The sequence below is a fragment of the Pongo abelii genome, chromosome 14 (genome assembly GCF_028885655.2).
Source record: "Pongo abelii isolate AG06213 chromosome 14, NHGRI_mPonAbe1-v2.0_pri, whole genome shotgun sequence".
In the NCBI taxonomy this organism is placed as follows: Eukaryota; Metazoa; Chordata; class Mammalia; order Primates; family Hominidae; genus Pongo; species Pongo abelii.
Window position 1 is genome coordinate 105,091,017 of NC_071999.2, and position 20,961 is coordinate 105,111,977.

General features: G+C 39.5%; 1 protein-coding gene across 33 annotated transcripts in view; it reads right to left on the reverse strand.

Annotated features, from left to right (window-relative positions):
* The window catches only part of DOCK9 (dedicator of cytokinesis 9), a 298,314-nt gene that overhangs the window by 112,436 nt on the left and 164,917 nt on the right, over positions 1-20,961 (reverse strand). For all 33 annotated transcript variants that reach the window (XM_054528568.2, XM_009248745.4, XM_054528579.2 and 30 more), the window contains 8 exon segments: positions 20,416-20,511; positions 19,319-19,453; positions 13,678-13,852; positions 12,677-12,744; positions 3,191-3,265; positions 1,579-1,719; positions 889-1,092; positions 379-501 (listed from right to left, as the gene is read on the reverse strand). In XM_054528568.2, coding sequence (XP_054384543.1) covers positions 379-501; positions 889-1,092; positions 1,579-1,719; positions 3,191-3,265; positions 12,677-12,744; positions 13,678-13,852; positions 19,319-19,453; positions 20,416-20,511 — 1,017 coding nt within the window.

Consider the following 20,961-nt stretch of genomic DNA (forward strand, 5'->3'; position numbering starts at 1 on the left):
GCCTCATATATAAGTGTAAGTGGATCAAAATATAATTTCAGAACCCAAGAGGCACATTAACAAATAGAAGGAACTCTATTTGAATATCACACATGTACTTTCTAACAGAGAAAGTTCACTATTAAGCTGGTAATTCCTTTGCAAATTATTTTAGGATGTCAGAATTGTCTAGTCAACTGGAGCATTTTACTTACACATAGGACTACATTTCCTTCAAAATCAAGACATAAAGTTCAGAGTAAATACAGGTAGCATATTCTACATCTTTTAGAGTATAAATATGGCTTATGTTTGATTTCATTAAGCATTTATAGTTTTACATAAAGGCCTCTTTTCAGATTGCTTTTTACCACCCCAAAGCGTAAAAGCCATTCATACCTTAGAAGAGTCTGAACTTTTCATATATGGCTCAGCGCAATGTGTGATGCTCCCCTGAAGGACTTTTTCAATTCTGGCCACAAGAAATATATCTGGATGAGGACAAGTGACTGAAAATATTCCCTAGGAGACAAACAATTTTCTTCAGTAAGCAGAATTCACAGTTACGTTAAACAAATCCCATGAACATTAAACAGCAAAGAACAGTGAAACAGGACAACTAGTAAAAAGCACCCAGTGCCAAACTAGTTAGCTGACAAACAGTTCATCATCTGCTCAAAAAGTCTATTTGGTGAGGGAGGTAACTAGGAGAACGTTTAGAAAGAAGAAATGAAATTAAAAGCCACTTATTTCTCAGCTTGCTTTTACTGTCTAATAATAAATACAATTAATTAAGAGTCTAATGACCCCACTTGAGCATTACAAGGTCTAATTTGAGCATTTTTGGTGCATTTATGTAGCATGCAAAGTGAGTCTGAGTAGTAGGAATGCTGGGCTCATACTCCCCACCTGCTTTGGATACTGCATGGCGGCTTCATGAAGGATGCCCTTGAGGACAGATGGGCTCTGCCCGCTGCCATTCATCAGTGCCAGGGACGTGGTGGTGAGCATTTGCCTCACTGAGAAATGGTTCAAGTCTACGTGGAAATCAGCAGAAATCTTTCGGTTGTATTTTATGTCAAACAGGGATAGAGTAACAAAGAAAGGTTCAACCTGAACAAAACAAAACAATCCAACGATCACTATGGCTCAAACAGGGACAAAAGAATGTTGCTATCAAAACAGAAATGACAAGACCTATTTAGGACTGCTGCCATAAATTACTACTAAAGATAAACAGTCTCATCCTTTTGCATACAGAGAATTAGGTTATAAAACATCTTAGGAAACAAACAAAACAATTATTTTACCCTTATGTGTTTTGCTACATAATGTATGTTCCATAGAAAACACAGTTGCATTCCCTGAAGCATCTAAGACGAACTCTGTCTCCTGGAAAACTGAGCACAAACCTACCACCCTCATCTTTCATGACGAACATCCTGTCCTTGCAGGCTAACAACCTCCATATCCTGATCCAAACACTGCACCTCTTTGATACCAGGGACTAGGATTTCTTATCCAGGCTGCGCTGTAAAGGTACCTCTGAAACCTCTGCCTATTTTTTTTTTAATCTTTATTCTTTAAATGAAAAATTACATTTGTAGTGGGTCCTTCTTCATTTTCGGCAACACAGCATTGCAAATTGAAAGACAAATCATTGCACTTGACAAGGATCCTTTTTCCAAACTTCTCTTCAAATGGCTTCACTTCTGGCTCAGCTGATGAGAAGTCAAGCTTCTTTAAAAGAAAATGTAATATATAAATAAGTTATGCTCTTATTTAAAAAAAATCATCATAAATGCAGCCAAAGGAAACAGAATAAAATATGGAAAAGCTATATACACTTATTTACTCACAATAGTCTTGCTATTATATAATCAGTTTCTATGGTTTATAGTAGTTACACACATAGTTTATAACAATGGTCAAAGACATGGGCCGGGCATGGTGGCTCACGCCTGTAATCCCAGCACTTTGGGAGGCCGAGGCAGGTGGATCACGAGGTCAGGAGATCGAGACCATCCTGGCTAACACTGTGAGACCCCATCTCTACTAAAAATACAAAAAAATAGTGTGGTAGTGGGCACCTGTGCTTCCAGCTACTCGGGAGGCTGAGGTAGGAGAATGGCGTGAACCCGGGAGGCGGAGCTTGCAGTGAGCCGAGATCGCGCCACTGCACTCCAGCCTGGGCGACAGAGCGAGACTCAGTCTCAAAAAAAAAAAAAAAAAAAAGATGGTATACCTACTCAATGGATGAATTGAAAATTATGATTATGAACAACATAACCAATGTCCATCCAGTATCCAACCAAGTGTCCATCAACAGATTTATAAGGATATATAAAATGCAGTATATACATACAATGGAATATTCAGCCACAGAAAGGAAGGAAATTCTGACACATGCTACAACATGGATTGACCTTGAAAACATTATGTGAAGTTTAAGAAGCCAGAAACAAAGGACAAATGCTGTATGATTTCACATTTATGAGGTTCCTAAAATAGGCAAGTTCACAGAGTAGAAAAGAGGTTACCAGGGGATGGGGGAAGAAGGAAAGGAAGGTTATTATTCGGTACAAAGTTTCCGTGTGGGAAAATGAAGAAGTTCTGGACATGGATGGTGGTAATGGTTGTACAACAATGAGAATGTATTTAATGCCACTGAACTGTACACTTAAAAATAGTTAAAATGGTAAATTTTATATTACATATATTTTACAATGATAAACAAAAACTTCTTAAAAGCAAATAAAAAATATAGACATATAAACACACATACATATGGTTATGAGGTTTGGGAGGAAACAGAAAAGTACTTATCCTTAGAGTGAAATGGAAAAGGTTTGTATTTGAGCCTGAGCCTGGGCTAGTCAGGAATTATCACTGACTCCCAGGCATCTGCAGTGATACCTGTTATTTTCTGATCATTATTTTAACAGGTAAGTTAGATGTTCTTTGTGAACTAGAGAATGTATTTCAATAAATCGCTCCCAATTTTCAAACATCTATTGAATATCAAATATTCACAATAGTAATGCTATGGTGATAAGATTATGTGTTTTTATTTTTTCCTCTATTCCCCAAATTTTCTTTATTTTGCTTGTTTTTCTAAAATAAACAAAGCAAACAAATAAACAAATAAGCCCATCAATGATTTTCTCTCCCACACTTGGTTTTAAATATTAAACATTTAGATAGTTCTTACCTGGGCATCTGGATCCAAATAAAAAAGTTTGACTCTGCTTTCACTTTTCAGTTTGATTTCTGCTTCTCTTGCACTCTGATAACAAGATAAATAAAAATTACATTTAACAAAACCTTTTCTTGCAAAGGTGCCCAAATAAATGTAAAAGCTGCCCAGTCCTGAAGGTTGAGGCTGCTGGAAAGCTCTGCCTCGTGTTGGAGGGCCACTTTGTGTGCCAGGGAGTGTGCAGCACACAAAGTAAACACTAGGAGGAAAAAGAAGTGAAGATGAGATTCCTGCCCTTCCGAAGCTCACAACCAGTGGTAGAGACAAAGTCAACACAAAGAAAGCAAAAGAGAATAATTAAGCATCTGTGTGTCAAGAAAGGCTTACTAAAGTAATGGAATATGGGACAGACTTGGAATTAAGGGACAGAATCGAGCTGAACATCCCTAGCTGAATGAAAGGATGCACAGACAGACACTGAGGATGGAAATGAGCCCAGATGCTAGAAAGGATTTAATAGAGTCCAGTCTATGACTGGGTGCAAGAAGGAGAAGAAGAAGGAATACATTTTGAATGATGAGATTGAGAAAATGATGGCTGATCTTGAAGGACAATATGCTGATTAATTCAATAAATATTCATTAAGCACCTCTTATGAGCCAGGCCCTAGAGATATGTGAAATGTGAATGAAGGAAGTCCCTAGTACCAAGGAACACTGGGTGGGGAGAAAGCATATCAACAGGTAATAAGGAAGACAAGAGAAAGTTTAAGGTACAAAAGTGGGAGCTGACTTGGACTAGGGGGCGGTAGTCAGAAACTACCTCCCAAGGGAAGACCCATCTGGAAGGACAAGAACACTTGGCCAGGAAAGGAGAAAAGCGCATTCTAGGAGAAGCCACAGCAGGTGCAAAGGGACAAGTCACACCTGAGCAATGACCAAGTCACTCATCATAACTGAAAGGCAGGGCATGATTTAAAAAAAAAAGTGAAGAGAAATGAGTCTGGGATTTGAATGCTAAGGATTGGGGATTTCCCACCCCTTGTTTAGCATATCATCAAGAAAAAACCATAAAAACAGGCAACCAGCAGCCCAGAGGGCTGCTTTGCCAATGGCATAGCCATTCTTTATTCCTTTACTTTCTTAATAAACTTGCTTTCACTTAAAAAAAAAAAAAAAAAAGGATTGGGGATTTCATTCAGAATCTAAAATATCCTGCAACCTTTTAGGTGAGAGAATAAAATGAGTTCCACATTTCAGAAGCATCACTTGGGCAGGGCTGAGGCAACGGGTTAAAAAGGATAAGACCCAGAGGCCCACAATGTCTTTCTTGGGTTATCACACCAGCCTCCCAGTCTCACAGCAGGGCCGATTAACAAATCCCACATTTCTAGCTTTGGCAGCCTGCTGAATGGCGAATCCATGAACAAGACAGAAAACTCGAGAAAAACAAGTCTGCCAAAAAGATGACAATATCTTTATCATCTTTGTGTAGAGACGCCTGGGTAGAGATGCCCGTGGAATTTCCAACTGGAAACACCCAATAGGCAGCTAAAGGGATGAAACTCGAGCGCAAGGCTGAGAAGAAGGCCGGAGTTCCAGACTTGGGAGTGGATGAGATGTCCTGGGGGAGAGGGTGAAACTGAGTCTGAAGACGAAATCCTGGCCCAACATCAAAGAGGTGGACAGAAGAGAAGAGAGGCCACGGAAGAAAACGGACAGATGGTGGCAGAGACGAGGGCTGGAGATGTGGGACTTGGGAACAGAAAGAGACAGAGGCTTGTCAGACATTCACAAGACAGAAGTCATCTCCATCTTTATGATTTTTCATGCCTGGTGCCTTTAAGTCTATATTCTGTTCTTCTTGTCAGTCTGAGCTCTCCACTACTCTCAGTCTCCACAGTGAAGTCTATGGAGTCGGAATAGAATGTTCTCTCTCATCTGCTACTTTCCCCAAAGACATGAGTCACATCTCAGCACTTGATGGGGCACTTACAACCACAGCAGAAAAGGTGTTTTGTCTCTTCTGTTGGTGGCAGAACAAAGTCTATTATTACATTTCTAATCATGGATAATGAGAAAATAAGCATCTTAATCTTCTTAGCCATACGATTGTTGTATATAATAGGTCTTTAGCAATGATCCAAACTATCATGATCAGCTGTCTATGTTTATATAAAATGGGCACCCGAATACTAGGAAACTGGGTTCTGGTTCTAGTTCAATTAAGTAGCTGTGCAAGCTACTTAGCCTCTCTGGATTCCATTTTCATTTCCGGGTAAAAATGTTAAACAAGACGATGGCTCAAGTCTCTTGCCACACCAAGTTTATCTTGATGCTATCGATGGGAGCCTGAAGGCTATGGAGGTGAAGGGGCATTCCTGCAATCTTCTGTTTATGCTTCCAGGGCAAAACATGTGCCTGTGGTGGAGGCAGGTGCTCTTCACATGGGAGATGGGACCACTTCATTTTATTCTATCCTGCCTATCACCTTTCCTAATTTTTCACACCAAAAGAGTGAGAACACGTGCAAGTGGAATCTATTTAACTGAACCCAAAGAATTTGCTTTACATTGTGTACTGCCTGTGGTGTTTCCTAACAAAACCATCGGTACTAGGTGCTGCAAGCCACCACCAACAGTTATCTATTCTACTTCTGAATCGTCCGCTTGAGCCCTTCAACAAAGGCAAATACTGTGTTATGTTCTCAGACGCTAGAGCAGAGGAGCGGGTTCTTAATGTAGATGCAATTCCTGGTGCCTTTCTGAAAGATGCTTGTTGTCTCAAGTTGACTGTGCTAGGAGATAAGAAATGAATAAAGCAAGAATAACTGCTAATGAGCTCCGTATAATTAAAGAGCAAATAGGAATGCAGACATAATAAAAGAAAAACAATTAACTACTAGCCAAAATCGACACAAAGCATTCTGATTTTGTCACTAACACCCAACAGATATATTCTTTACCACAGACATCATTTATTGGAAAAGAAGGGATAGCTTTAGATGTAAAAATAACCTAAAAGCTTGTAATCTACCTAATATACATCAATTGCTCTGCTACGAGATAAATAAAAAGCAAATCAGGCTTCTTAAAGTTCCTCCCATCCCCCCTAAGATCTAGGATGATGCATTAAATAGAGAGGATGCCCAACAGTGGCTGATGGAATTACCAAGCAAAATCTAAGAGGTAGAAAAATGTGGTTCAGGGAGAGCAGGACTTTGCCTCAGAGTCAGGAAACAATATCTGGAAGAAGAGTAATGATAAGAGCTACTATCGATAATAGCAAATATCTACCTGCTAGATATTATCCTAAGTGCCCATTTTAATTTTATACAACCTTAGGAGGCACATACTATTATTATCCCTGCTCATTAAAAGAGAAAACACTAAGGCATGAGTGTTAGGTACTTTGCCCAAAGACCTACATCATGAAATAAAGGCCTGGCTTCTAACTCAGGTTTTTTGGCTTCAGAGTCTAAACTATTACACTACACAAGAAAGAAGAAAAAAAGGTAAAGAATGTGAACAGGCAAGTCAGGAAGAAAAAACACAAATGGCAAACAAATATATGAAAATATGAAAAATATCACTAATAATCAGCAAAATATAAATGAAAGCACAGTAAAATACCATTTTACACTTGTCTGGTGAAGATGCAGAGAAACAGAAATGTGAATTATTACAGCCTTTTGGGACAGTAACCTGGCAATGTTTAAACATTAAAAACACAATAAGCTTTGACTTAAAAATTCCACATTGGGGAATTTCTCCTACTGAAATAAGAGCACAAGTATTTAATGTCATGTTGTTTATTGTGCACTGTTTGTAGAGGCTAAAAACTGAAAAAAACCCTAAATGTTCATTAATACAGAGATGGCGGAATAAACTGTGCAGTAGCAATAGCTGAAATATCATGCAGCTTGCTGATATATATGTAAGGGGGAACCAGATCTTCCACTGGTCCAGAGGGACATCTATGAAATATTTTTAAGTGATACAGAAAATTTCAGAATAATGTATATATCGTGAACATATTTTTACCAAAAAAAACTTAAAAACCTTACATATGTTTATATTTCTATGAGCAATCAGTTTGGTGAAAGGGGAATTGCAACCGGTTATTAACGTCAGTGTTCTCAGGAACGTGGGGACGGAGGATGAAGGGAAAAGGTGAACTTTTCTTTAAACAACTTTGGGTATTTTTACTTATTGTGGCAAGCACACTTCTTTTTAATTAAAATTTTAGTAAAGATAATAAAATAAATACTTGTAATAAGTACTTTCACAATCTAAGAGTGGACAAAATACAGCTATAACAAATACCATCCCAAAGACTGTAGTTGAGCACTTCTCAGAGTGATGGAAACCAGCTCTGCTCTTAAAATAACCTGTGGTCAGTCTATATTGTGATGGTAAGAAGAGCCAACTGGCTTTTCCCCAGACACCCTGTTGCCGCTTTCCTGCCCAAAGCCCACTGACTACTCTGGGTTTCGTGGAGAGAAGAATGAGAGGAAAACGGAGACAGAAAATGCACAATGGCAGAGCTGTTCTCTGCAGAAACTGGTGTTTGCTGAGAAGACAAGGAAAAGAATGATTCATCTAAACCAAGGGCGATTCCCCCACCCCACCTCATCCTGTAAACCCTACATTCAAGCACTAATGACACACCCTGACAAGGTTTTCTTCTTTGTCTTAAGAAGTAGTTATGGACCAAACATTCAAGAGTTCCCAGAAAGTCTGCCGTAGGCTTTAGGCATCCTCTGTGTCTTAAATTTATTTGCAAGTCGATAATACAATCTAGAGACAAAGACTATGGCCAACAGCATCTTATTCTGAGGATGAATTATCAGAAACATTGTGTTGAATGTTGGGTCATTTAAACAGAATGGGTTGGAATAGGAGGACTTTGCAAAATGTTTTGAGGCCAAAATATATACTCTTTAATTTAAAGAGTTATCATGATTCATTTCCACTACTTCCAAGACACCTAACTTCTCAGGACCATCAGCTCATCCTCTTCACAAAGGAGGCCCAGAAATGCAACACCAGCTGACCCCACAGACACAAGCCGAGCTAGCTCCTTTGTATCATAGTGCAATGATATTGTTTTCTGGATTGGAATCTAGGAAAGAAAGCACTTATTATAGACTTGGTTTAAAAATTGAGAAAAGGTGTCTGTGAAACTGCTGGGTTCTGACAAGTTCTGCTGAGCATGGCCCTTGATCCTCACTCCATCTCCATGAGACTATAAAGTCTGAGACATCATACTTTCCCCTGCATGCAACTGTGGAAGATTTACCTGGAACAATAAGTTCATTTGCTTAAAACAAAGTTAAAAGGTAAAAGGATGTGAGCAATTCTGGATTCAGAAGAAATTCTACTTCTCTTTCAGAACCACATGGGGAAACCAAAATAAAAGTTGGATGCTATTCTTTGAGTACAAAAATAAAAGCTCACAAACAGAAAAGCTGTGGAAGTAAACATAAGGTGGGTTTTCTTCACACTATCTTTATATAAGGAGGTGACATATATGTTCTGATGTCACCTAAGATATAAATGTAACCAGATAAATTATTAAATAACTAGTAATGAAGTTTATAACCTGATTATGTTACTCCTTGACTTTCTAGGGAAGAAATCAATTAACTAACTTGAACTACGGTTTGTGTATCAAACTAAAATATTTATAAGACTGATGCTACACACTGTTATATTTACAATAAAAATTGTTTGTTTCCATAATAGACAATAGGAGGAAAAGAACCAGTTTTAGGGTAAATACAGTGTGTTCTCTAATAAGAAAACAATAAAGATGTTCAGTACTAAATGTACAAACATAAGTTCCAAGATTATACAAAATATTCTGAAAACTTAGGTTTACATCACTCACACTGTAAGTAATGAGCCCTTCCATAATATTCCAGAATGAGACATCAGTTATTTTTGCACTGAAACAACTTCCTGTTGGTCATATCCTGTTTGGCTATGTCTTAGTCACAGTGGAAAACAAAAGCCGGGGCAACAGGATGAAGGAGGTTAGAGGAGCTGATTAGAAAAGGAACCTGCCATGAAATTACACCTTCAGCCACCTTCCGCCTGCCCTCATTGTTCCAGGCCTTTCTCTGCAATCTTACTGAACTGTGGCCCAGCCTCCCAGCCTGACCCTTTCTTGCACCTTCCTTCCCTGATACTGACCTCTTTACCTCTTCATCCCCTGAGTAAACTCCTTGCACAGTTCTCTCTCCCCACCCCTCCCCCTGCATACTTCGTCTCTGATTCTGTAACCATGGAATCCATCCCTCCTAATGGGATGACCAACAGTTACCAGGTCAACTTCTTTGCCTTCTCAACCGGTGCAAATAGTTCAGACACCCTGAAGGGGGATGATAAACAGCCAAAATTGCATTCTTGCTCAGGGCTAGGGATGGGGAACACAGGTCTCCCCTTACAGCCTGGGCTGCTCACACTGACACTGAGCTGGGCTTTAAAAGGCAAAGCCCACAGATACCCACGTGCTGAGTGAATAACTCATCTCCATTTTTTTCATTCTTTTCCCCTTCAAAGAATTACTTTCCACCTTTTCTACCTTCCTAATTAAAAGTATTTTTAAAACACCTGAAAGCCAGAGGGAAAGAAAGAACAGTAAAGCCTCCAACGAGGATTCATTTTTCAGGTTTTGACCATGACTCCTAGTAAGAAATGTTTTAAATTCCCAACACAAAGATAAATGTTTGAGGTGATGGCTATCCCAATTATCCTGATTTGATCATCACACATTGTATACAGATATCAAAATATCACACGAACTCCCAAAATAGGTACATTATATACCAATGAAAGTAAATAAATACACATAATAGCACACTAAGAAAAACAAATATCTTTTATATCACTATGCAAGACACACACACACTATATGTATAAATAGTACACTGCCCTTAATAATGACATTATTTTATATAAAAAATAATGTCATTATTAAGGGCAGTATACTTTCATATTCTCCATTCAATTCTATTACATTAAAAAAACACTTTTTTTTTTTTTTTGAGACACAGTTTTGCTCTGTCGCCCAGGCTAGAGTGCAGTGGCATGATCTCAGCTCACTGCAATCTCCGCCTTCCAGGTTCAAGTGATTCTCCTGCCTCAGCCTCCCAAGTAGCTGGGATTACAGGCACCTGCCACCACGCCTAGCTAATTTTTGTATTTCTAGTAGAGACAGGGTTTTATACCATGTTGGCGAGGCTGGTCTTGAACTCCTAACCTCAAAAGATCTGCCCACCTCAGCCTCCCAAAGTGCTGGGATTACAGGCATGAGCCACTACGCCCGACCTAAAAAAAACTTTTTAAAGTGAATCACATAATGTTTAGCTAAATAAGCCTGATACAAAGAGTACGTGTATAAGTCCATTCACAGGAAGGTCTAGAAAAGTCAAAACTAATCTACGGTGATGGAGGTCAAAATAAAGAGGGTCTCAGGTACAAGCTAGCCTGAGGGCTGCTTACATCAGTGTACAAACGCGAACTCCAGTGAGCTCTACAATTCATGCTTGAGCATTCTGCTATTGCAAATTATACCTCAATAAAAAGAATGAAAAACTAAACAGAAACAAAACAAAAAGAAGCAGGGATTGAAATCAAACTGATTTCACCAACTAAAGTGGCCTAACCTAACTTGTAACCCATAGTTTAAAAATAGTTCCAAATATTTTAAATGAAAAAAATATACAATTATACTTATAAAAATAAGTACATATACATAAACGTATATATTTATATTAAATATATGTATATCTGAAAAAAATCTCCCTAGGTCTTGGGATCAAACAATACTGAATTATATTGGCTGGGTAGTAAGAGAAGGAGGGGACAGTTCCTGTATATCTTCATAGGAAAAAGCATAGATTTTTAATTAATCAACATTAGGCTCAAATAACACGAATCTTCTCCTAGGTATCCATTCCGCTCACCCAGTAAGTACAGAAGGTTACTTTCTGAATTCTAGATGGCATCACATATATTACCTGCTGCAACAAACTAAAACCCAAAAGGGCACAAACATTTTGTTTTGAGAAATTATGAACCCCCAAACATCCAGAAACAAAAAAGCAAATATCAATGCAAAATATGGTACACAGACATTCATAACACAAACACACAAGCCAAAACTCTTCCCAGACTAGGAGGTGGTTTACAATGGTGGCGCTAAAATTAGCTTTAATAGGCAGGTGCTAAAAAGATACTGTGGTAACAGTCAAGTCCTAAAGAAAAACAATGCTCTAAAGTCCTAGCCAGGGAGGGAGATTTTACACTTGAGAACAGCCATGTTGTCTTAAAATAAAGGTCAATGCTGAATGCTAGTCTATTTATAATCCTATATAGATAAACCATGTTTCTATTATAGTGTTTAAGACGTGGGTGTGGAGGGTCGCCATTTCACTCTAGTATCAAAAAGAGAATAGAAGGGCAGTAACAGAGTAAGAGTGCAAAGGGCTAGAGAAGACAAAGATATTTCTCTCATTTAAGAAAGAATCATTCAGATACACACAAGGACACAAGTACAAGGATAGTCATTGTAGCTTTGTTTATAATAGAAAAAAATGAAAATAATAGAACAGCTAAAATAAAAAAGTCTATATCGTACAAATAAAAGGGGTAAATTTAAAAATTTTTTAAAGTGCAGAATACATATGGTATGTTAGCATTTATAAAACATTTTTAAACATACTAAATCACACCGTATATATCATTATGATAGATTTATTTGTAAAGATATAAAAATGAAAGTAAAACTTTTAATAGTGCTTGTTTCTGATTGGGGTTGTGGGAAAAGAAGAGAATGAGAATAAGGACAGTGTTTAAAAAGAACTTCAACTATAACTGATGTTTTATATCTTTTAAGAATATGGAAGCTAAAAAGGCAACATCATAATAGATATTTAATCTGGGAAGTAGCAGTATGGTTGATTTGCTTTTCTTTGTGCTTTTCAGTAACTTTTAAATTTCTCAAAATTGTAAGACACAGGAATAGCTTATTTTTTTTCCATTAAGAGTGACCCAGAAACAATTTCTGTAACTCAGGCAACCCCTGGGTTTCATGGCAAGATTACCAGGTCCTTCCTCTTTGGAACTGTGTCTATTAACCTGAGTAAGGGAGAGCACATGTATCAACATAGAAAGTACGATGCTATTATAAGAACATCTGCCTGCATATTTCAGTTATTTCTTCAGTACCTGTGATGCAGTGTTAAGCATTATCAGGAAAAAAAAACACTTAAAATAACAATAAAAGGAGAATACTTTGTAGGGTACTTTTTACAAGACAGACCTGAAATCATACTGCATGAGTACACGTCACCTCGTAATCAGGTCAGAAAAAGAGAGCAGTAATCACAATGTAATTGTTATGATTTCAACAGATTCCATTCTGGACAAACCAATGAAATGAGACATACTTCAACAGCATTCAACGAAGAGCAGAAGATATAAGACAATGTTACCTTGGCAAGTTCCGGCAGGTAGCTATCTAAACCAGAACCAGAACCTTCCAGTTTGCTTTGTTCATCATCTAAAATGGCAAAACAGATTATCGGAATCACTTGTAATTCATAGCATTTCATTTGAAACAGGAGGAGGAAGGCCGTTTCTCTTAGGTGCCTTCAAATGAACACAGTGGTTCCCCACTCTGGATGTTCCCGGGAAACACTTCGGGTGCTTTGAAAAAATACTGATGCACAGGTCCAGTGATGAGACTCAAAACATTGAGTAGCTGGTATAGCATGGACACCGTCCAATTAGAACTGACACTAGCTATGAACAACAGCCCACATGGACACGTCCATGAGATCCCCTAAAAGTCAGACCTGCCCAGGCTCCACCCCAGACCAACTAAATCAGAATCTTTTGTGGGACCAGGTAAATGATATTTTTAAAAAGCTCCCAGGTACTTCTAAGGGGAAGCCAGGGTTGGGAACCACCTAAGGGTTGAAGTAAAACATGAATTGTCAAGAACATAGCCAGATTTTTCTCACCAATTTAATCTGAGGCTCCCATGCATTCTAATTATTACCAATATTTTATAATACAGTAAAATTCTATGCCAGATACTTGAGATTCATTTTCTTATTTACTCTTCCCATCTTCCCAGCAATTTTCATGTTTATTCCCATTTTATAGGTGAGTCAACTGAGGCTCAGAAAACATAAGTTGTTTACCCAAGGCTACACAGCTGAAATATAGTATTTATGGCACTGAAACCCAGGTCTCCCTTTCTGCCTCCAAAGCTTTGGTTCTTCCCATTACATGATTTCCATATACAAAATGTCAGGGAAGTAGGTTATAATGTGACAAAACCTTTGCTGGCAGGCTATTTGTAAAGAGCTCCTATCCGTCCCACCTCTCATATACTTGTGCAACACAGGTCTCCTTCCTACACCCACCTGGCAAAAATAAAGACACCCACAGAGTGTGTATGTGCCTGGGGGAATCCAAGCCTACCTACCTTCATGAGAGTCGCCATTTCGCTTTTCTTGCATTGCAGCTTCAAAGTTGAGCTGGAGGATCTTATTTAGAATTGTGGTCCATTCTTCCATTTCCACTTCACTGTCTGCTGCCAAGAGATAACTACTTTTGTCCTGCATCTTGAGCTCAAAAGCAAAACGCCTGACTTTGTTGTTCTGAAATGAAAAAAGGATAAACAGACATACTTTAAAAGAATTAGAACTGCTTTAAAATAATTTCTCTCTCTTGTTGGTGAGTGCTATCTCATTGGCATTTAGAACCAATCTATTTTGAATAGCTTGCCCCCTCCTCATGAAATCCCATTACCATACACCTTCCCTACTTCTCTTCCTGCAAGCTTTATTTTTCCATCTGACTCATTACCTGCTTTACATACTCATCTGATTCACTGTGTGTCCCTGCAGGGGAGTGAAACCTCCTCAGTGCTCCCATTTTTGTCAGTGCTACACATCCTTAGTCTCTATGGACTCTACAGTGACTTGCACATAGTGGGTATTTGAAAAATATTTGTTGAATAAATGAAATTTCATGTAAAATTTTCATATTCAGCTCCTATTTTTTTAATGAAGTAGTGTATGGTATTACATTTTTAAAAGCCAACCATTATCTATTATTATGTTTGGCTTACTTATCTGGAACTTTCCCATCCTTTATGAATCCCAAAAGGTATCTGGACTCCCTGTCCGTGGCCTTGCCTCATGCCTCCAGTTTTCTTGCCTGCAAGAGGGTGAGTGGCTCACAGAACAAGAAAAGTAGTCCACGTGCAGTAATAGACGGAAGATGAACATGCACTAGGCCAGGATTTCTCAGCCTCGGTACTACTGACACGTGGGCGGCCAATTCTTTGTTGTGAGGGGCTGGCCCGTGCGTTGTACAATGTTTAGCGAAATTTATGGCCTTAAGCCAATAGATGCCAGTCTTCAGACATTCCAAGATGTCCTCCAGGGAGCAAAATCTCCCCAGGTTGGCCACAGTAGATAGAGGTTCAGCTCTGAGGATCATGGCACAAGATCCCCTGTAAGGACAGGCTGAGCGATATGAAATCAAACACTCCCACTAACCTGAGCCAGCAGGACAGTCCCCCATATAGCCACTAAAATCCTACTGGGTTATCCACAGTCTCTCTAAGAGTTCCTTGGTGATGGTCTCAGGGACAGGGCAACCCTTCCCAAAGTCTCTGTGATTTTGCAGCACAGTTCTTAGAAATGCAAAGTCAAGTGCTCCCCTTGGCAAAGCCACACACTCTTGTGCACAGACTGTCTGCTGTGGGCTCAGTAATTGCCACTTTGGATTCCACTTAAACTTCAAGGCAAGAACCAGGGAGGAAGTCAAAGGCTTGAAACAAAATGAATTTTCTCTCCTCCTTTCCCTGCATACTTACAATCGTGAAAAGAGAAAGTTAAAAGTGGAGAAAAAAACATTAGGCCTCAATTCTAAATAATTTCTGTTTCTGAGCCTCAGTTTTCTCATCTACAAAATAAGCATAATAAATTTCAAGGGTTCTAAAATGCTTCAAAATTTTAGTTTAGGCACTTTTTTTAATTCACAGCACCAGTCAACTAATTTTTTTTATAACATCCATAAGTAATAATTTTTAAAAACACTTAAATCACAACTTTTGATGCTTAGTTTATAAACAGACAAAGATAAAAACAAACTATTTTACTCTTTTGAAGCCTTGGATACACTTTATTAAATGAAAAACACCATCAGCTGCATCTGCAAAGACAATTTGAAGGAAGAGACTTCCATTGAAGTCAGAACCTTAGATTTTGAAATGCACCCCGGAGACTAATTGATAGCTCAGGGCAGTTGTACTTATAAACATCTGTCCCTGGGCCAGAAACAGGCAGCAAAACTCTCTTATGAAACAAAAATAATTACTTCCTACTTTAAAAAATGAGGTTGCCAAATATATTTGGTTTTGCTTTAACCTTCTTTTTAAAGTCAGTGCCAGAAAATTCAGCTAAAAAGTTAACTTAAAGGTCTTTTGACTAAAGAATACAAATAAAACTCCTACTTGGGAATCCCACCCAAGAAGTCAATTCTCTGTCACTGATAAATCACTCTGGCACTCCTTACTTCATAGACATTGTCAATAAACATACTCTGATATAATTGATTGTTCATAGTGGTGGCCTTCAGAGGAGGCTGAATTGCCAGCTAAGAGACATCCACATTAGCTGTTGACTGAAAACAATTTTCAGTGAGCATTAAGTGGTGCTACAGTCTTGAACGTGGGCCCAAATATACTTTCATGTATTTTACTTTTTTTTTCTTTTTTTTTTTTCGGCAGGGCGGGGGTACTGCACAGTGGTGTTTTGTTTGTTTGCTTTTTTGTATCCTCTCAAATTACCTTTTGGTGTTTTTTATTTATTTTTCAAAGTGGTTTTTAAAATTAGTTACCAATAATTAAAGTTACCAAAGTTTAACTCAAATTCTGTATTTCTTGCTTTTTGAGAAACCAGATGATCTGGCTGGCACCTTTGAGCTGGGGGTTCCACCTGGCGGCACCAGCTGCAGTTGGGCAGGAGATGCCCCCTTTAAATGGGGCACTGGGCTCCAGGTCACCCCGGCATTCCCTATTGCTTTGCAACCAGGCCTCTCTGTCACTTAATTTACCTCCTTGGTCCCTGCAGACATCTGATTCTGGACCCCTCCCTTCCACTGCTGACCATAAGGAAGAAACAGGATCTGGACTTAGTCTCCCACCATCATTGCTAGAAAAGTGGACAAAATACATGAAATAACTGTTTTCAGATAGGGGACAAAAGGCAGTGCAGCCCTTTCTCTGTATAAGGGAAAGACTAAAGTGAGCCCCACATTGCCTCAGCTTTCTGCCTGGAGGCAGTATCTGAATTGCGGCACAGGAAAGGGAATCCAAAAAGAGCCCTGCCATCTTGCTGAGTAGAAGACACTGACGAGACCTGGGGAAGACCAAGGTGGCCAGAATATGCAGGGCAGAGTCTCCAGAATGACACGAAATAAAACAGCACAAAGATAAGAGAGAGCCAAGCTCCAGAAAGATCCACCGAGTCACACATGCATTAGGTATATATTTTCTATTTATATGTTATACCTTATTTTCTATTTATATGCTATACCTTAACAAAAAAGCTACCAAAGCATAAAATAAAAATCAAGACACAACAACCAAAATTTTAGAACACTAAAGAGAAGACCACAAAGAACAGGGATTCAGAATAACATCAGAATCCTCCAAACAACAGTGGAAACTAGACGGCAATGGGATGCCCTTGAAATTCCAAGGTAAAATGATTTCACTTTGAATTTTATAACTAGCCAAACTATGAGTCAAGCATGAATGCAAAAATAAAGATATGAAGATACCCTAATTCTAAAAAAATTAACATCTCACACAGAATTCCTCAGAAAGCTGCAGAAGATGTGCTCCCCCAATACAAGAAAGTAGATCAAGAAAGAGGAAGGCACAAGGTCCTAGAAACAGGAAGCCCAACACAGGGAGGAAGACAGGCCGAAGGTCTAGATTGTAGGTGTGCGGGGCAGGGAAAGCAATTCATCCAGACCAGAGGCCAAAGGAGGGTGCCAGGAGCTAAAATCCGATCTACCAGCACAGAAAATCATGCAATGACGTCCAAAACTGATGAATGAAGAAACAGCATTGAACACTTGTGATCTAGCACCACTACTATTTCAAGGGAATAGGATGTGAGTGGGTGAGGGTGATGCAGGGGTGAAGCACTGCCCTTCAGCACTGCCGGGCTGTTTCCCTTTTTTTTTTTTTTTTTTTTTTTTGAGGGGGACGGAGTCTCGCTCTGTCACCCAGGCTGGAGTGCAATGGTGCAATCTCAGCTCACTTCAACCTCCGCCTCCCAGGTTCAAGTGATTCTCCTGCCTCAGCTTCCTGAGTAGCTGGGATTACAGGCTCCCCCCACCATGCCTGGCTAATTTTTGTATTTTTAGTAGAGACAGGGTTTCACCATGTTGGTCAGGCTGGTCTCGAACTCCCGACCTCAGATGATCCGTCCCCCCTCCCCCCTCCGCCTCCCAAAGCGTTGAGATTACAGGCATGAGCCACTGCTGGGCTGGGCTGTTTCAATCAGGCAAATGTATTCCTTGGAAGAAAATGCATTTTAATTCTAGGTAAACATGTAAATACATAACAAGTATACCTTTGGTCAAACCAGAGAGCTGTGTCACACTGGCTCCACCAAACAATCTCCTTACAGAATTGAGCTACAGGCTGATGTGATCAGCCATCATGGAGTTATTTGAAGGGAGAATTCTTTGATAATGGTGACTGAATCTTTTGTGAGGGGTTGTTAGGAAGATTGTTCATCAATCACAGAGCCTTCTGTCTGAGGGGAACCCTGAGAAAAATGCCTGAATGATCTTCGTTCTGAGATTACTTGGGCAGCTTCTGACTAATTGGATTGTCTTTATCTCATGTGCACTGTGAATTGTGTGACTGAATAGGTCTCCAAGTGAGAAAGCATAGAGCCCAGGTGGTGACCCACCCATAGCAGGTGTTAGATCTTCAAAACATATGCTTTCTCCTTAACTCTATTTTCGCTCACCCTTATCCCAATCCCCCGTTCATCTTTCTGCTTTCACCCCGACTTTAAATTTATGCTGTCCCATGTCCTGTGTATGCTTATAAGCTGCTGCCTTAAATCTTCCTTGAAAGTGGCAAGGCTGGAGAATGGAGGGGTGGACAGATGGATGGATGGACAGATGGACAGATGATGGACAGGGAAACTGACATCTCTCTTCCAAAGACAATGCTAAAAAGCTATAGAAGGATGCACGCAAAACTGGTAGAAGCTCCCCTCAGAAAAGAGACACTGAAGGAGGGGAGAAGGAGTCCAGAAGGACTTTCACTTTATCTGTATTGTCTGATTTTTTACAATAAAAATACATTTATGTGTTATCTTTAATTAACAATAATTTTAAAGGATAAGTACATAAGCCCTATGATATAAAAGTACAACAGCCCTATGATAACAAAACTATCTAATATTGACCAAATGCTTACCATTTGTTGGCACTGTTCTAAGCTTTTTACATGTGTAATGAATTAACCCTCTCAGTAACCATATTTGGTACTGCCATTGTCCTTATTTAACAAATGAAGAAACTGAGGTACAGAGAGGTTAAATAACATCTCCAAGGTTACACAGCCGGTAAGTGGAGGAGCAGGGATTTGAACTCAATCTGCACTGAAACCTAATCTCTTTACTGATCTACATGGCCACTGGTACTATAACGCTAGTGATAAAAATCACCACTGAGATACTAGGAAGTGTTTTAAATATTTTCCTGCACTGATTCATCCAATGTACTCATTTGCCATATTAAAGAAACATTCTCATTATCTGAATTAAGTAGCCTGTTAAAGGTCACGCAGCTATAAAGTGGCCGAGCCAGAGTGCTCCTGCCTGCCACAGCATAATTCTGCCTCTACATTATCCCTTCCAACTTCTACAATGATGAAAAACAAGACTTTCCTCATTTAAAGTTCTATGTTATACCACCATGCATATTGCCGTTTTTGGAAGTGTTTGCTTAAATCTGCTAATTTACACATAAGCACTACTGCAGATAAGAAAACGTAATGGTAAAACTCTTTTCATATTTACCTGAACCACACCCATACAGGAATCCAGAAATATTGATCCTTTTGGTTCTTTGGAGATCTTTTCATCTTTATAAAAATTCAAATTATAGGATCCATCGCCAAGTTGAATCAGGTGGAAAAATCGTCTCTTAAATGACTGAGAGAAAAATACACACACAGCTATTCTTTCAAAATGAAGATGGTCACAATCTCTATCAATAACCCACTTATGACTACACACATACATAAAACCTGTTTCCGTTCTCACTCTAGCTGATGCTCCAGGTCACTGCGGGGTTAAGACTCCCCATCCCATCTAAGAAGCTCACTGCATCTCAGTTCTGAGGAGGTGGTTCCCCTAACATCCATGGGTCATTTTTCTCACCCACGGAATCAGAGATTTTACATAACTACCCAAAAGCAGTGCAGGGACTTCCAATTTGGGATGCAGCACAGAAGGACAGAAACTTTCTCTAAAATCCCCAGGGTTTCTTGCTCACAGAATGGGAACTATTTTTTGCCTCATGACGCTGAATGATTTTCCAGCCTCAGGGTAATGACAGTCACATTTCCTCCTTAATTTCTATCTCCCTGACTCCCTTGTTTCTCTTCCCTTTGTTATTAATCCTGATGTTTCTCTGGTCCCACTTTTCTCCTGAATAGCTTCTTCTATTGGTTTGACTTCTCTCTCTGCAACCTTCTCTTCTATGCAACTATTTTCTTTTTTCGTCCCCAATTTTTGCTTTACTTGACTTTGTTGCAGTACACCTCCACAGAAGTGCTCAGGATTGGCATGACAGATAGCCCCTTGGTGACATTCTGTGAGGTACCAAAGAGCACTTTTCAGTTCCTACAGAGAAGAAAGCCTACGTCAGTGTCTGCACCTTCACACCAGCCCAGGGATGGTCTCCTTATGCTGGTGGTCAGTAGACAGTGAGGGAAAGTGGGTGGATGAGGCTGTGCCAATGGGGGTGCTATCACCAGGGGAGCATCCTAGGAATCAGACAATGTCCCTTTTGTGGGGAAGAACAGCATGCGCATTCATCTTGAGCACTGTTCTCGAGCTCTATGGCAGAAAGGGCTTGTGAGAGGGGAGGGCAAAGTGATGCGCATTCTCACCCTCATGGTCACGCTGATGGCACTGTTCATGTTGCCTTTGTACAGCCAGCCATGCTTGGTGATCCCACCCTTCTGGGAACCAAGGGAGGCAGCATCCTAGGAGAGAATGAAAACACCAGTAGTCAACCTCCCGTTATTACCTGGGTTACTTGCTGTGAGTTTGGTCAATGGGAAGGTCATTCCCTTTGTGCCAAGTTGTCCATTGCCCCTTTACTGAAGTACCCATTGACACCAATGCCTACAAGTCACATAAAAGTCCACTTAGCGGTGAAAGAGAGAGACCCACCTACATTTTTGAAAACTTTATTCCATTAAAGGCAAAGCTAGCTCCTGTCCAAATTTTTATTTGTCAGTGTTTAATGAGCCACAAAAAGGACCAAAAAGGACATACCTCAACTGACCACTCACGTTGGAAGGTCTTGCCTGGTTTCACAAAAAAATGTTTTCAAATTACACTCCCCTATAGTTAGAGGACAAAAGCACATGCACATTCCTGGAAACCTTCCCAGAGGCTTAGTTCAGGGAAAGGTGAATAAAGAAAGGGAG